Source organism: Anolis sagrei, chromosome 3 (genome assembly GCF_037176765.1).
Source record: "Anolis sagrei isolate rAnoSag1 chromosome 3, rAnoSag1.mat, whole genome shotgun sequence".
Taxonomy (NCBI): domain Eukaryota; kingdom Metazoa; phylum Chordata; class Lepidosauria; order Squamata; family Dactyloidae; genus Anolis; species Anolis sagrei.
In genome coordinates this window covers 212,222,062-212,239,784 of record NC_090023.1, presented here as the reverse complement: position 1 = coordinate 212,239,784, position 17,723 = coordinate 212,222,062, and the positions used below count along the sequence as shown (strand labels likewise).

Genomic DNA, 17,723 nt, shown 5'->3' with positions numbered 1-17,723 from the left:
AATATAATTACATATGGTATTTTGCATTCTGTTCATCCTTGATATCAGAGTGAGCAAATGTGACAGGTCATTTTTTTTGTTTTGTCTAGAGTGTCAGCTAGAATTTCAGGTGGACAGTATATTTGAAAATTCTACAAAGTTTCTACAAACTCTGTACTATGTCTACTATAGAGTTCCACCAGATGCCCATCATTCTGATGATTGATGATAACACCAACACTTGATCTGGGAAAGGAGATTAAAGGACCAAATATACCATTACCACCCACAGTCCACCCATCTTGTAATTTTCTCCTGTTCGCACAAAGAGAAGCATTCAGATGAAGTTTACAATAGCAGGAAAATTGAATATCTCCCCTTACCCCTCTGCCTTCTGACAACATGACTGCTTTCTGCCCAGTGGGAAGGTGGCTTGGAAAGAAACATTCAGCCACGTTGCCCTAAATGGATGCACAGAGGCACCCATATTGTGGCATAACCTCAGGGTCAGCCCCGGAGGGGCCAGTAAATGACCAGGAGAGTTTGTAGCAGCTAAAAGGTGGGGAGGGGTTGGAGTGAAGAGTTACACCATTTTATAGTCATCAGAAAATACAAATCACCCCCCACCAAAAAATTCAGGGAAAGAATATTTCAATAATTGTCTTTTCAAATGAAGTTCCCAGTACATTTAGTTATGTTGTTCCTGCTGGTATAAATATTTCAAAACTTTTCAAATACTATTTTAGATCATTTTCTGCATAGAAAATATAATTTTCCTATCCTTTCTACTGCATGAAAAAATAGCTACATACAAATTTTGCATAGAATAAGTCCACACCTACAGCATACCATATATGGTTTGCTCAACTGTATTTTCTGTATGAACTGTAGTTAGTTTTTTTTTTTTAACATGGCTGATGGATTGTATTTTAATCTACTTTGTGAACTTACTCATCTGGGTAGTTTGTAAATATATAGTAAATAAGTGCAAATATTCCATACACAATAACTACATTTTTCCTCAGATAATGCCACTTTCAGTCAAATACATTAATGTTATTGGCAGTAGTGATGGTGGTGGTTGTAAAATGTTTTACAGAAGTTCTCAAAGTCAGACAAACAGAACATCTTGGGACCTTAAGAACACAAATATTTTTTCTTGCAGTAGAGATCTCTTTTCTAGCTCAGTTTGTACTTGCAGATGTATTGTTTATAATGTGTATGCACTGAAGAATAATTCTGAAAGTCACCTTAGGAATGCAAAATATGGTATTAGAAACTGGTCCAGACAGTAAGAATGAGTGAATGCTCTCCCACCTGCTTGCAATTAGAGAAATTTACCTGATTGTAATATTTGAGCAACTGCAAGAAATAATCAGTTATTCTAAATATGCTCCCTGCACAACAATGACAAATTAAAATTCAGTTCCACACATTGCATTAACAAAAACAATGGAGGGAATAACAGATGGAAAGAAAGCCGAGGTTTCAGTTTAAAACTTTGGATTTTTCCATCTGTTTTCATTCTTTCCTCTCTCTTTTTTGTCCCCTCTTAGTGACAAACTAACTGCCTGATTTCTTGATATGAAAGCATCCCTAGCCATCTGCCACCTTACTCTGAGGTCACTGGAGTACATTGCTTGTCTATAAGTCAGGCTTTTCTTGCCTTGCCAGGAAATGTGTCTTTTCCTCCCCCCAAAATATCTTTGACTTAAAAAAAAATTCCGGAAAAGACAGAGAAATTCACTTTATGGTGCTGATATTTTATAACTGTGATTTTACAATGATGGCGATGATGACGACGATGATGATGATATTATTATTATTATTATTATTATTATTATTATTATTATTATTATTGAGGAAAAACAACAGGAAAAACTCAGCTGTTATCAAGACCTCAAAATTGACCTGCAAAGACTCTGGCATAAACCAGTACAGGTGGTCCCAGTGGTCATTGGCGCACTGGGTGCCATGCCAAAAGATCTCAGCCAGCATTTGGAAACAATAAACATTGACAAATCACAATTTGTCAAAAGGCCACCTTACTTGGATCTGCATGCATTATTTGAAAATACATCACAGAGTCCTAGACGCTTGGGAAGTGTTCGACTTGTGATTTTGTGATAGGAAATCCAGCATATAGATCTCGTTTGCTGTGACATACTGTGTTTTTGTGTCAGTAAAATAATAATAATAATTTTCTTTCTTGCCCACCTCCTCATGGCTCAAGGCAGGTTACAGAACAATTAAAATACAAAAGTACTGCAAAAAAACCCCTCAAATACACATAATAAAGTGTACCTATATAAAAGCTACACACCAAAACATGAATCACACCAAATGCATATTATAATTCACAAAGATTAAGCAAAGGGCACACATTTAAAATTCATGCTTAATGACTGTCTTGATAGGCCCGCTAGAAGAGATAGGTCTTTACATGGTTTTAAAATACTGACAGCTCATTTAGCTGTCAGAGTTGTTGTGGCAGGTCATTCCACAGTCAATAAAAAGGTCCTCTGGGTGGTGGTTGCCAGTCGGGTTCTGGCTGGTTGGAGTAGCTGCCCCTCTGAGAACCTCAGCGTTCAGGGTGAAATGTATGGGAGAATGAAATCCTTTAGGTAACCTGGACCCAAATCATATAGGGCTTTAAAGGTCAAAATCAACACTTCGTACTTTGCCTAGAAACTAATTGGTAACTAGTGGAGTGACTTTAGGATAGGTGTAATATGCTCACTCCTAGATGTTACTGTAACCAATCTGGCTGTCATATTTTGAACCATTTGGAGTTTCCGAACTTGGTACAAGGTTAGACCAATGTAAAGTGCATTGCAGAAGTCCAACCTTGAGGTTACCATTGTGTGCACTATCATTTTCGGGTCCTCCAAATCTAGGAAGGGGTACAGTTGGCAGATCTGCCAAAGGTGATAGTAAGCAGTCCTGACTATCACATCCAACTTGGCTGACATTTGTAAAGACAGATCCAGAAGTACTCCCAAGCTGCGTACACTGTCTTTCTGTGTGTGTGTGTGGGGGGGGGGGGTAACCTCATCCAGGAGTAGCTGACACACTTCCATTCCCAAATTAGGACTCTTGATGGAAAAGACCTCTGTTTTGCCTGGATTCAGTTTCAATTTGTTTTCTCTCATCTGTCTCCCCTGAATGAATGCCTGGAGAAGGTAATGAGCTAATTACCTCCTCCAGGCATTCATTCAGAGGAGACACACTATCCTTAGCTGAAGCTGTTTTGGAAGGCATGGAGAAATATATTTGTGTGTCATCAGCATACTGATAACACCCTTCTCCATGCCTACAGGTAATCTCTCCCAGTGGCTTCATGTAAATATTAAAGAGCATTGGGGATAGAATGGCACCTTGTGGGACACTACATAAAAGGAGCAGCTATCCCCCAGCACCACCATCTGGAACCTGCCTGAAAGGTATTACCAGAGCCACTGCAGCACTGTGCCTCTGATTCTCAGCCCCTCCAAGCGTTCCAGAAGGATACCATGGCCGATGGTATTAACAGCCACTGAGCAGTCTAGAGGTACCAACAGGGACACACTCCCCCTGTCAATGTTGAGACAGAGATCATCCACCATACATAGCAGTCTCTACTCTGAAGCTGGTTTGAAATGGGTCAAGGTAGTATGTGTCATCCAAAACTGTCTGGAGTTGGGGGGCAATGGCATTCTCAATCATCTTGCCCAAAAAATGAAGGTTAGGCACTGGTCTGTAATTATTTAGGTCCAGGGGAACCAAGGAGAGCTCTTTCAGCAGTGGTCTAACTCCTACTTCTTTTAAACAGGATGAAAAATTCCCCTCCCTGAAAGATGCATTAGAATTTGTTGTATTAGAGATTGAATCTCCTCCCTGGACAACAAGCCATGATGGACAGGGATCAAGAAGGCAGGTTGTCCTCCTTACTTGTCCCAACAGCTTGTCCACATCAACAGTATTCACCAATTGAAACTGATCCAGTGTAACCCCCCTTACAGAGTTGCTGGATACCTTATTGTTAGCCTCCAATGACTGTATCTAAGTCAGCTCTTATGTGAGAGATTTTATCTGCAAAATGGTTGTTAAAAGCATCACAGTGAGCTACTGAAGGATCTAGCAATGGGTTCAGAGGGAAGGGCACTTAGGTTAAGTCTCTCACCACTTTGAACAACTCAGCTGGATGTAAATCCTCAGACACAAAGCTTGCAGACAGGAAAGCTTTCTTTGCTGCACGTATTGCCATCTTATAGGAGCAAAGGTGTCTTCTTTACCATGTCTTGTCACACAAAAGTCGGGTTTTCTACCATCTGTGCTCTAGTCGTTGTCCTTCCTCATGTCAAACTATATTAATTCTGCAGTGCAGATGCACCCTTATTCTAGTTCGAACTGCTAATAGGATTAAGGTGTCATACAGTTTGCCTATTAATTTATGAGTTAAATGAGCCTTAAACACTCTGGAAGTGGGCAACAATCTTGTTACTAGTGTGCTGGATATTTCAGCAAAATGACTGAAGTTCTATTTTATAATGACTCATATTTCATACCTCTTGATTACAAATATTACTGTGTAAAATGTTTGGTTGAAATTGCTATCACAGACCATAACTGTGGGAATAGTTGGGAGCTAAACTAAACAGTGATAAATGAATTGCACACTAACTACATCATTATCTGAGAATCTTGATCATATTATGAGAACTTTGCAAAATTGCAGTCTACTTTTAGCTTTCTAAAAATAGGGAAAATTAGGAGGCAGATCATATGGCATAGTACATTTTGCGCCTCTATTAAACAGGGGAAATTAGTTGCGTTCTTCATGTTGTGTATCTATTTTAAGTTGCTACAAGTATTCCTTGTTAACAGCACATTACTTAAAAGTAGTTTTCAAAGAAACATTTTGCATTTCTTGTGCAATTCATGGTATCCACCCCTTGGAGTATGCATCTGTCAATGGAGCACAATGCAGCAAAGTGGACAGCAGTACATAAAAGCTTTTGCTAGAAATTTTATTTCCAATCTCAAAGGTGCTTCACAATTGCTTTATATCTTTTTGTTATGGAAGAAATCTGTAAATGACACCAACCATTGTCTCCCCACAGGTCCAGTAGAACGTGTTGATTTGAGAGTCCCATTTGTGGCCATCAGAAATAAGGAAGTCAATCTCACTGCTGTGGTTTGGCCCAGCCAATCGGGAACCCTCACCTACTTCTGGTGGTTTGGAAACAATACAAAGGTTTGATACTATAACATATTGCAACATGACATTTGTTTTATTTAGTCCACATTAACACCTGAATCCTGCTAGCAGTTCAAACTAGAATAAGGGTTCATCTACACTGCAGAATTAATACAGTTTGACACCACTTTAACTGCCATGATTCAATCCTATCATTTAATCCTAGGAATTGTGCACCAACAGCCTTCTCTGCCAGAGGCCACTGATGCATACCAAACCATAAAACCAAGCATTCTATAGCATGGAATCATTGCAATTAATGAAGTGCCAAACTGCATTAATTCTTGATTGGAGATGCACCCAAAGACCCACTGAATCAACCAATTCCACATCATTATTGAATTTCCAAGTTCACTTGATTCAGTTGGATTCAGAGCAAACAGTCTTATACTGAAATTCAATAAATATGGTGTAATTTTCGTTTGCTGCCCTAAGAGTTTCTTTAATTTCTAGACATTATACCTCTCTACCTTTCTTTCTTTTTTTCCCTCCTGGCATTTGTTATTTGCTGTACTCCTTACAGTATGTAGTTGGTTATAATTGAAATGTTGTGTTTTGAAACCAATGTTATTTACTGGAATTCAAAATTACACACTTTTACTGAGTAATAGCATTTATAAACAGTATTCCCAATATGAGTTCCAGCCCTTAGAATGTTAGAATCCAACATTGCAGCTTTCTGAATTCACGAGGGACCAAATAACTTCTGACATCTGTGAATTCAAGAAGATCACAAACAGCCCCTTCCTTGTCTTTCTGTGCTTCTTGTCCCTGCCTTTGGGGAATTTATCAGAGAAATACAAGCAAAACTGTTGTTGAATGTTCAACAACATTAAGTCACCCATTCTTTAGACTCCTGATAACATTTTTTTTCCTGATACTATGGACTTCTTCTTCTTCTAAAAGAAAGTTTCAGCTATTACTTACCATATGTACTCCTGTATAAGTCAACTTCATGTATACATTAAGTGCAGATTTGGGGGTCAAAATAATGTATTTTGTTAGGACTCATGGATAAACTGAGGATCATTCTACAAAGAGGGGAAAGCACCAGTTCTGCCTCAGGAGGCCATCCATTCCTGGCTTCAATGTTGTTTTGTTACTCGGGGCAGTATTAAAGGCCAGAAGTCTTTCTCCCAAGATGGACTAAGTTCTTGCCTTTGCCATTGTATTCAGAGATGGGGATCATTCTTTCTTGATAACAGTTAGTGTTAGTACTCACATTGACCCATAGATAAGATGAACCACATTTTTTGGATTTCCCTTTTTAAAAATTGAAGTTTCTGGATGTATACATGAGTAAAGGTAAAGTTTCCCCCTAACATTAAGTCTAATTGTGTCCAAATCCGGGGGGTGGTGCTCATCTCTGTTTCTAAGCCAAAGAGCCAATGTTGTCCAAGGCCATGTGGCCAGCATGACTGCATGGAGCACTGTTACTTTTCCGCATAAGTGGTACCTATTGATCTACTCATATTTGCATGTTTTCGAACTGCTAGGTTGGCAGAAGCTGGACCTAAGAGCAGGAGCTCACCTTTCTCCCCAGATTCAAAATGCCAATCTTTCAGTCAGCAAGTTCCCCAGCTCAGTGATTTAATTTGCTGTGCCACCAGAGGGTCCATATGAGTATATAGGGCAATTTAAGTAGGTCTCTTATTTAAGATGAGGTCAGAACTCATGTTGTTTAAACAGTGTGCTGAATTTCCTCAGATGCCTATCTGATGCTCCAAGTGAGAAAATATGACTTAGTCAATAAATTTTCATAAAATACAGTATATTTCAACTCACATATTTTCCCTTACAATGAGCAACCACTCTGGAGATATTGTATATATTCTAGGACATACTCTGAATTTATATGTACTAAGACTAAAATCCTATAAATTTGGTCAATGCTCAGTACAGAATGAATTTGAGCCCTAGAGCACTACCCTGAATCATCTGAGACATGCAGGCCTCCCATGACAGATAATCAATACTTCCTTTACAGATAGATCAATGCAGAAAGGATCCCCTCAAGCTAGAAAGCCTGAAAACGATGCCATTATAGTATAATTGTGACTAGCAACTTATAGAAGCTTCCTTATACTGAGACAAACCATTGGTCCATTTGCTCAATGCTGTTTATGCTGACTAACAGCTCTCTAGGGAAGCAGACAAGATTTTTTTTCTAGCTATGATACTTTCTTTTTGGCTAAGCTTCTGCATTAGTGCTGTGTTACCAAACTATGTATGTCCCTTCTTCATTTTTGGCAGTTGCATTATATAACTTGGACAATTTGGCTAATCCATAAATGAGCAATTATATTCTACCTACAAGCTGTGCACTAGTGGTTCAGAAAGAAAGAAATAAGAACTATTTGGAATTGCAGTTGAGCATATTTTTTTTCTAACTTATGAGAGCAGAGTACTTGAAAAGTCCTTTAAATGTTGTTTGGAACCTCTTTTGCATCTCTACTCCTTTTGTGAGAATCAGATAATAAATTATTCTCTTATAGTGCCCACAGTACAGGCCCCAGGGGCATAGGAAAGCTATCTATACATTTTAGTTTAGTATTTTCCATGACACACATTTCTTAGGAGGCATAGTGTTATAATCATAGTGCTATGAACACATAATAACCTGAGGAAGAGGAAGGATGAATATGGAAGTTCCTTGCTTAATATTGGATCTTAGACCTGATTTTGAAATTTGCTTGAACCTAAGATAGGTATTTCCATAGGATGACAGCTTCAAGCATGCAAAGATTTTTCTTTATACACTTTTCAAATTAGAGTAATTGCAGTTACAGTTTTGTCCCACCAATTAAGATCTTCTCTATACTTCTGAATCTTGGGTACAATAACCATAATATGAATTCTTCAAACTGCAAGGCTAAGTGGCACCAGAATAGAGGACAGGTTAAAACTGGCTTTGCAAGATGATAGTAATCATGAGATGATGGAACTGAATGCTAAGTAATTCTGCCATTCTGACAGCTTGCTTGAGGATTTTCTGACAAATTCCATAGAATTGCAACAGTAGCTGAAACAGCTACTGAAGAACCACTGTTCATTCAGGATCTCTGCCTCCATTGTCTCCTGAAGGCTGCACTAGAGGTCAAAGCAGCTATTATTCTCTGAACTCAATTTATGTCCTCTCCAAAAGCAAAGAACTCTAGGAATCATTTCCTTGAACAGTATGAGTCCATGTGGCTTGAGGAGCAATCCTAGAACTCTTTATACGTGCACTGATTTGTAAGCAAGCATAAAGTCTAAAAATCTGCACTAAAGCTTTCCAAATCCTTTAATGAACAAAAGTAAAAAGGGTGGAAATCCCATACACTATCTGCAGTCTCTCCCTCCTCAACATCGTCATGCAATGCATACCTTTTAAATCTGTTCTTCCATAAATATGCAGTTTAGAAAGCTTGATTGCCAGACTCGAGAACTTTGTAGATGAAGCCCCATAGTAATGCAACTAATCAAGCACTGCATTCTGCAAATCCAAACTGAACCCAATAAATCATGATCTGAAAACCTCAGGAAACGTAGTGCTGCTCATATAGCTTTAAAATATGCATGAACCTGTTGAGTTTGTCGATTTTGCTATTAGTACTGCCAAAACACTGCATTTCTGTTTTGAGCAGAAAAGACTGATCGATTGTGGGATGTAAAGGTGGCTATGCATGGCCAGCAAAGCAATCTCCTATTTTACCCACTGTCATGGAAGATTGTGAGAACTAGTTCATCAAAGTGTGGTTGAAGGCTTTCATGTCCGGAATCACTGGGTTGCTATGTGTTTTTCAGACTGTATGGCCATGTTCCAGAAGCATTTTCTCCTGCTTCAACCACATCTGTAGCAGGCATCCTCAGAGGTTGAAAGGTCTGTTGGAAACTAAGTAAGTGAGGTTTATTTATCTGTGGGAAGTCCAGGGTGGGAGAAAGAACTCTTGTCTGCTTCAGACAAGTGTGAATGTTGCAATTTGTCACCTTGATTAACATGGCCTTGTAGACAAGAGTTCTTTCTCCCACCCTGGACATTCCACAGATATATAAACATCACTTAGTTAGTTTCCAACAGAACCCTCAATCTCTGAGGATGCCTGCCATAGATGTGGACGAAATGTCAGGTTCTGGAACATGGCCATGCAGCCCGAAAAATGCACAGCAACTCATATTCCATCAAATTCTGCATAAAGGGCCAACTCACATGTGAGAAAATCAACTAGGTCCCAACAGCAAGCTAAATTCATATTACCATGTGGTCAGCATGTTGTCAGACTCTTTTCTTGCATAGCCAGGTGGATTTCTCAGTGCATAATAACTAACACATTTTAAATAGTTTTCAGAGAAATTGCCATGTTAGTCTGTTGCAGCATAAACAGGAGAAAGTGAAGGAGGAAAGAAAGGGAAATCTGGCAACACCTTTAAGATTGATTCTTGTTTTAACATGGTTATTTCAAAAGCCTTGTGTTATTCAACATATTTGTACAGTTGTGGAAATGGGACAGAATGGAATACAATTATAAAGATGCAAAATGTGATCTTCACCCTAAATCTGCAAAGGCTATCTAAGATGATATAGATCTTTCAATTCTTTACTGTACTCAGTTACTATTGATGTGTTAAAACAATGAATATGCTAATGAAAAGTCGGTTCCCTTGAGGTCAATTTTTTCAAAAGATTCCTTTTTATATTGAAGTGTAAGTAGTGAGGATTCATATATTCACATATATAGCATGCCATGACACCATTATCTTTTTTCATACATCTGCTAATGGGTTGGAATTTGAAAATACAATTCAATTCAGCTTTTTTCTTTCTAGTCTTTACATCCTCTTGAACAATTAGGATGATAGTTACCATTTGCACCTTTCTGAATTCTCTCTACCCTACTTGCCAAACTGAATAAAAATGCTTTATAATCAGAGGCTTTAATATCACTCTGCATAATATCTGAAGAAATAGTTTGATATCCATGTAAGCACATGCTAAAATAAAAATCCGTTAAAAAGGTGATGCTAGGTTTATCTTTTTATTCTCCCCCCCCCTTCCTTCTTTTTCTACTTTCCAAGCAACATTTACACACTAAACAAACAGAGCATTAATGGATTGGAGGAAAATGCCACAGTGCTCTACTGATAGAGATTCAAAATCGATCTCCAAATTTCCTCATGATTAGTGAGATGGGTATATTGACAGGTTGAGGCTTCCCATGGAAAATATCTGCCACTATAAGATTCCCTCACCCCATATATAAGCAAAGAAAGCAGGGCTTTGAAAAAACACCTTTGATTGCATGTAAAATACATTTGGTGGCCTCCTATTGAGCAGTCGTGATGTGAATGCTAGACTTGCTCATTTGTATGGTATTCTTGCTCATGGTATTAATGGCACTATTGTCAGAATTTCACCTTCTAAAAGGCCTACTTTATCAGCCAGCAGCCATATGGAATGTAGGAAGGCTGTGTTTACATCAGGCAGGTTACTCCTGGGTATTTCTGACCTGGAGCAACTCCAGATCCATCACATACCTGCTAGATCCAGGGCAGTGTCCAGGCAGCCCAATCTGTCCTTATATCTGGCAATCACCTGTTGAATTCTGACATCCGCAAGGATGTCAGAATTCCACATGATCAGCAAGGAGGGGGATAGATCAACTCTCTCCTTCTTGCTAGCCATGTGGCCAAGGCAGCCAGGCACTTGAAGGGATCTCTGTAACCAGCAAAAAGTGAGAGGGATGAGTCACCCCCTTTCTCTGCATTGATCAGGACAGGGAAAGAGTTTTTATTTATTCCATGTCAAAAGCATTGCATGGAATGTTGTAAAGCAATGCTTTTGGGTTGGAAAAATTAGCCGTTTATGAGAAATGTTGCCCAGAGGATGGCCAACTGGAGAAAGGGGTGAAGAATTAGTGTCCATCTGAATGGTGGACTGGGCCAAAAATGGACCAGTCCAACTGTTCACATGTCTGTGAAACCTGTGGATACTTCAGAGTTCCTGCATACTCAGGAGTATTCCCCTGGTTGTTGTAGGGTTTTTCGGGCTATATGGCCATGGTCTAGAGGCATTCTCTCCTGACGTTTCACCTGTATCTATGGCAAGCATCCTCAGAGGTAGTGAAGTCTGTTGGAACTAGGAAAAAGGGTTTATATATCTGTGGAATGACCAGGGTGGGACAAAGGACTCTTGTCTGCTGGAGCTAGGTGTGAATGTTTCAACTAACCACCTTGATTATGGCCTGACAGTGCCTGGAGCAAACTTTTGTTAAGAGGTGATTAGATGTCCTTGTTTGTTTCCTCTCTCTTGTTGTGCTGTTGTAATTTTAGAGTTTTTAAATACTGGTAGCCAGATTTTGTTCATTTTCATGGTTTCCTCCTTTCTGTTGAAATTGTCCACATGCTTGTGGATTTCAATGGCTTCTCTGTGTAGTCTGACATGGTGGTTGTGAGAGTGGTCCAGTATTCCCCTGCTTTGCCTAAACTGAAGCAAATTGAATTAAGGGCAGAAAACTCCCTAGAAGTGAAGATAGCCAGATGAATCTATTTTTTTTATGTAGAGCAGTATTTCTCAACCTGTGGGTCCCCAGATGTTTTAGCCTTCAACTCCCAGAAATCCTAACAGCTGGTAAACTGGCTGGGATTTCTGGGAGTTGTGGGCTAAAGCACCCTGAGACTCACAGATTGAGAACCACTGGTGTAGACAAACCTGAAGTCTTTTCTGCTGTCAATTTGGAGTGCAGCAAGATAGTGTTTCCAGTTCCCTCCTTCCTTCAAGTTTTAGTGCAACAAATCAGAAGCTGTCACAATTGTAAATTGTTGTAAACATGTCAGTCAGAGTTGAATGGAAATGTTGCTCCTTGACTACTAACAGAGCTGATCCCCATTGCTTCGGAGTGGATCAGGAGAAGATATATTTGTTATATATTCATAATTATATATCTGATGTAGGATCTTGGCCATGGTTTTATGCAAAAATTTTCATTTCTCACAATACTTCATGCAAAAAAGCCCATATTTTGGGATAAAGTTGCTTATTTTCCATGATGTTTGGTATAAGACAACACGTTTCCTGTACAAAAACAGCCACCATAAAATTGTCTCAAAACATTCTACATTACCAAAAAAATGAAGCATGCAAAAACTTCTGTAATATCACTGACCATTGAGAAAATGTTTATTTTTTATCATCTGTAAGAATGCAATTTATTTCCATATTCATTTCCCTGCTAGTTGTTAAACAGACTGTGCAGTAGAAATTGATTTTTGTTTGTTTGAATCAGCCATCTTCTGAAGTAGTGAACTCCATGACAGGAATGAGTTAGGCAGCAATAAATGTTTAGACTTCATTGAATCTCACAGCTATTACATTTTTCTTCTTGAGGTGTACTACTGCAGTATACAACATCATTTTATACACATCCCAAATAAGGCTCTAATTTCCTTTTTTAGATAGAGCCATTGTAGTTAAGTGCTGGTCCACTGCTTTAGCCATATACCAAAAGGCCAATTTGCTTGGATTAACACAGGTCTAGTTTAATAAATGTGTCTAGCTGTCTAATAGATTTTGAGCAAATGAACCTTAAACTCCTTGATTTAATTTAGAGTTAGTTTCCCAGATCTCAATGCTTGAATTAAATCTAAGAAACTGCTGGGATGTTAAAACTCTGTGATGGAAATGAAACCAGCCATATCTAAGGAACATCCATCAAAAAAGCAGGCAATTTTTAAAGCAAATTTGTACTCTCTAGCCTCCATTGGCTTCGGAGGAGTACTTCAGTCCCCAACATGGGTTCCCTCTGCAAAGGTTGTAAGTAGAATTTGAGAAGAAATTATCACCTCATTCCCACACATACACAAAATGTATCAGGATACAAAATAGCAAAGTGAAACCGCATGCGAGTAGCCCAGAAGCATGCAATGATATCCAAATAGCCAAGTCTGTTCAGTGGTTTTAGTACTGGAGTATGATTCTGGAAGATCAGCCTATGAAACCTTGGGCAAGTGACATGTCTTAATCTCATAAAAAGGCAATAGCAAACTCCCTTTGAAATATCTTGCCCAGAAAACCATATGACGGGTTTTCTTTTTAGGATTTTTATAAGCTAGAAATTATTGGAAGGTTGAGAAAAACACAAAAGAAGAACAACTATGTCTAAAAAAGACTGGCACTGAGTAACAAATATTGTGATATGTATTTGTCTTAAATAACACCAAATAAATGTTTAGATATTGAACAGAGATGGCAAATAATTTCTCATTTCACTTGCTGTTACCAGAAATACCATCAAAATACTTCAAGACTTATGTCCCTCTTCCCCAACTTTATATCTTTCCTCTAAGAGAATTTATTTATTTACTTATTATTTATTACATTTCTATCCTGAAGGGGACTCAGAGTGACTTACATAATTTGACTTAATTTGATGCCACAATTCAGCGATATACAAAACAATACATTAATAAACAATAAAACAGATAAAAACATATAATATCAGAACTTTAAAACATGATGGCTAGTCCTGCAGCCGTCATTTGTGTTGCTATATTATGCCAAATCCGTATTGCACTACCCAAATGGCTGATTGCATAGCCAAGTTTTCACCTTTTTTCCTAACACCAGGAGGGAGGGGCCCAAACTAATCTCATTGAGGAAGGAGTTCCACAGCTGAGGGGTCACCACTGAGAAGGCCCTGTCTCTCGTTCCCACCAATTGTGCCTAAGAAGAAGATAGGACCAAGAGCAGGACCTCTCCAGAGGATCTTAATGCTCTAACAGATTCATAGGGAAGGATACTTTGGATAGCTAAGTTGGACCAAAACTTGGAGTAAAAATTAGAATGCAAGGCTACAGTCTATAATTTCGTTCAAATATGCATAAAGAAATCTAACTTTGAAATGATTAATAATAGATGCATCTGTGAGTTTTCCCAATATTGCCACATTTTCAAGAAGAAGCTCATGTTTTCTTGTTTCATAGGAATAAACGGTTCTCAGAAGTAATTGGCATATAACTCATAATAAAGCTTCCTAAGTAAAATCTTGTTATAATTTGGTAACATGCCCCTTTGTCTGTTAAATTTCTATTGCTTTTGGAGGCACCCATCAAGAAAGCAAAATATTGGTAGGAAATCCACTCAAATGTTCCACCAAAATGATAGAAATTTGATAAGAAGAGAAGTGGCAAGAAAATTACACATTAATAATGACAAAGGAAAAGAACCTAACTAGTTGTTACATTATTGAGAAAAGGGACTCTCCCCCCCCCCCCCCACTTAACATGCTAGTAGTAACATCAATAACTATAATACATTAATCCTAAACTTTGTTTTGGTGGAGGGTGGGGTTTTCTGTGCGCGCATGGGTATGCCTTTCTGTAAGCATATTTTTAATGCACACCTTTCCCTAATCACATTACAATAATAGCATTCATTTTAGTGCTCATTTTTATACACACATTTCTGTGTAATTTCCTTTGCCATGCACACTCTTGTGTGCATTTCCCCTGAGACAAATTTCATAGAATTTTTTTTTACAAATTTTGGAATGCAAATTTTCCTGATTCAGATAGAAGATGTGAATTAAGAATGGAAATTCATAATTTTCCCACTTCTCAACAGATGTTGAGCAAAGGGAATCTTTATTTCTTCCTGTCGTGTCGAAACAATAGGGATGTTTATTTCCCACAGAGAACCAAAAACTCAGCACAGTGTTTAAAACCAACACATTTTTCAAGGACTGCAGTTTTGTTTGGAATTGGGCAACTTTCTTAAAGCAATTATGTAGTTGTAGTTCTAATACTGCCTTTGAGCAAAAGAGACAACATTACATAGAAATGGTACCAGGAATTAATAAATGAAGTGTAGTGTATATTGCAATTTTGGGTCTGGTTTTCTAGGTGTGCAAGTAAAATCGCCACCAATGCCCTTTCAGTCTCTTGCCTAAGGAACCCCAAACAGTGGATTCTCTTGGCAATAAGTCTACAGTCCTCTTTTTTCTTGATCTGCCTGTTTGTCTATTCTGATTCTCCAATTCCTTCGCATCTCTGCTGATTTCATTCTCACAAAGGCTGATCCTGTCCTGCATGACTACAGAATTGGAGTAGTCATGCAGGCCAAGAAAGAAGGGGAATGCAGACTCAGAGCCTAGATTATTTAGGAAGCAAGCTGCATAAACAGCAGCAGCAGCAGTAACAACAACAACAAATGAAAAAGAATTATGAGATGTTCATGGGAGAAGAACACCCTTACCCTTGGTGGAGATAAATGAAATTAGAGGACAAAATAGTCATAGTTTCCACAGCTCAGGTGCACAACTTTAGGGCTTAATATTCAATTAATGTTCTACTCCTTTGCCCTCTTTTCAGTATTGTAGCATTCAATAGTTATAAAAATTGCATGGTTTTAATTAGTATAAGTGTGCAACTTTCCTTGGAGAATTGTTCTATATTCCAGCTGTACAGCTTTTCAAGTTATGCATAGTTGACAAAGTTGCACTCTTTTATTGTGCTAAAGCCAAAAACAAAAAACCAAACCAAACAAAGCTCCTGCACAGTGTAGGGACTTTCCAAATACTGATTTTCTTTCCGCCAGTGTATCTGAAGTGGTCAGGCACACCAAATTCCAGACACATCAGGAAATTGTCAAATACCTATTCTATTCCTAGTGCAAAGTGGATAAATCCATCAAAATTTGATACAAGTTTCTGTAGTGTCAGATCTTCTCCATGTCTTTCCATCACACAGCATAGGAAACAATTCATCAGCAGAATACACCAAGCTGACATGGAAGAAGCAATAGATATTCACCATGCTATTATACTATTTGCTTTTAATACTGGTAGAAAATGTGGTATACTGGTAGAACATGAGGTATTCTTTCTAAAGCAAGCCACATATATTTGAGAGCAAGAGAAATCTATAAGGTGTGCCTGGCTTCTTTAGGACAGTAGTCTGTATTTGCTTCTTGCGATGATTATGCCTGTTGCTTCTCAAATGAACTTTACTACTTACTTTCCACTTCTGTGTCCTCTTATGAAATAAATGCGAGATTGAAGGTAGCCTGCACAGCTTCTAAAGATTACTAGAAACTGATTTCATAGACTTATTTCTGAACCTCAAATGCACAGATAAATCTGATGTATTTATGTGTAAAACTAGTATGAATGACTTGTCTACATTTGAAATGTTATCAAAACCTGAAATTATGGTTAGTGAATAATCAGATATTGATTTCATGTGACTTTTGCAGCCATTCATAACCCTGGACAGCAGCATTTCTTATACTTTCACTTCTGAAGGAATGAATACCATCACAGTACAAGTCTCAGCTGGCAGTATTCTCATCCAGGACACAAAGGATATTGCTGTTCATGGTAAGCAAACATAGTCATTAAAGAGCCTCTGTAATGTCTCTGTATGTATTCTTAGCAATCACAGTAACATTGGTCATATTCAGATATCACATTCCCACTCCTTCAAACTGTGAATGAATGCTCATGAGCAATAGGCACAACCTGTTTCTATTCTTGAAGTAACCACAGTTTGTTACTTCAGACATCATTGAATAAACCACAATATAATTATTAAGACATAATGAGAATATTAATCCTAAACTTTGTTTTGGTGGCTGGTGGGTTTTTGTGTGTGTATAAAGACTATAATATTTGAATGTTTCTTTTAAGAAGGAAGAATTTGAATGGACAAATAATATAGTGTCAGTACTCAATCATACTGTAGCTTGTCCAATTTATAGATCAATATCAGTAATTGTTTTCCTTGATTTACTACAATTTCAATTAGTCATATCACAGGAATAAGTAGTAAAGCATTTGGTGAATCAGAACTTGAATGTGTGGCTATATTAATTGTGGTTTTTAAGCATGGTAGGTAAAGATAAAATAGTTATTGACTAATTGGTATTTGATATATTAATGTAGGCAGTGTGGGCGTGTTATCATACAATTGCAGTGATACAATATTGGTCTGAGTATTCTTAAAGATCAGAAAAAAATTATTAGGTCTTTTCCACTTGCCTCTTCTACCATATTTGTATTTTGGTATTGCGGATAAGCCAATATTAATTTTATTCTTTTATAAAATCTTTAACTTGGTGTTAAATCTTAGCAGCCTACAAATTGACATATTTACATATTTTTTATTATTGTCTTTGTCCTATTATGTATGCTTGTATATCTGGAATCCAAACACAGTTTGGGACTAAAAGCAATGACATTCCAATCTGCAAAGACCATGCACATGTTTTGGCTATTAATGTATGAATGCATAGTTTAGAGTGGTCCAAGGCTAAGTGATGCAAAATTAATCTGGCATCAAACAGAAAAAAGTTGCCAAAACAAAGAGGTGATATGACTATGCATTGAGGGCATTATATTAAATATCTGGCGGACTGCACAATGCTCTTTGGGTCTTGAATTATCACCTCATATTCACTTTATATCATCTGGGGCAGCCTAAGTAGAAGGGATGCAGCTATGATGGAGGAGGGAAGGAGGACATTCCCTTCTCT

At 38.0% G+C, this 17,723-nt stretch overlaps 1 protein-coding gene across 1 annotated transcript in view; it reads left to right on the top strand.

The window, feature by feature from the left end:
* Positions 1-17,723, top strand: part of SORCS3 (sortilin related VPS10 domain containing receptor 3) — a 580,612-nt gene that overhangs the window by 522,318 nt on the left and 40,571 nt on the right. Inside the window, exons 20-21 of the mRNA XM_060768351.2 lie at positions 5,082-5,215; positions 16,446-16,569. Coding sequence (XP_060624334.2) covers positions 5,082-5,215; positions 16,446-16,569 — 258 coding nt within the window. The remainder of the gene's footprint in view (positions 1-5,081; positions 5,216-16,445; positions 16,570-17,723) is intronic.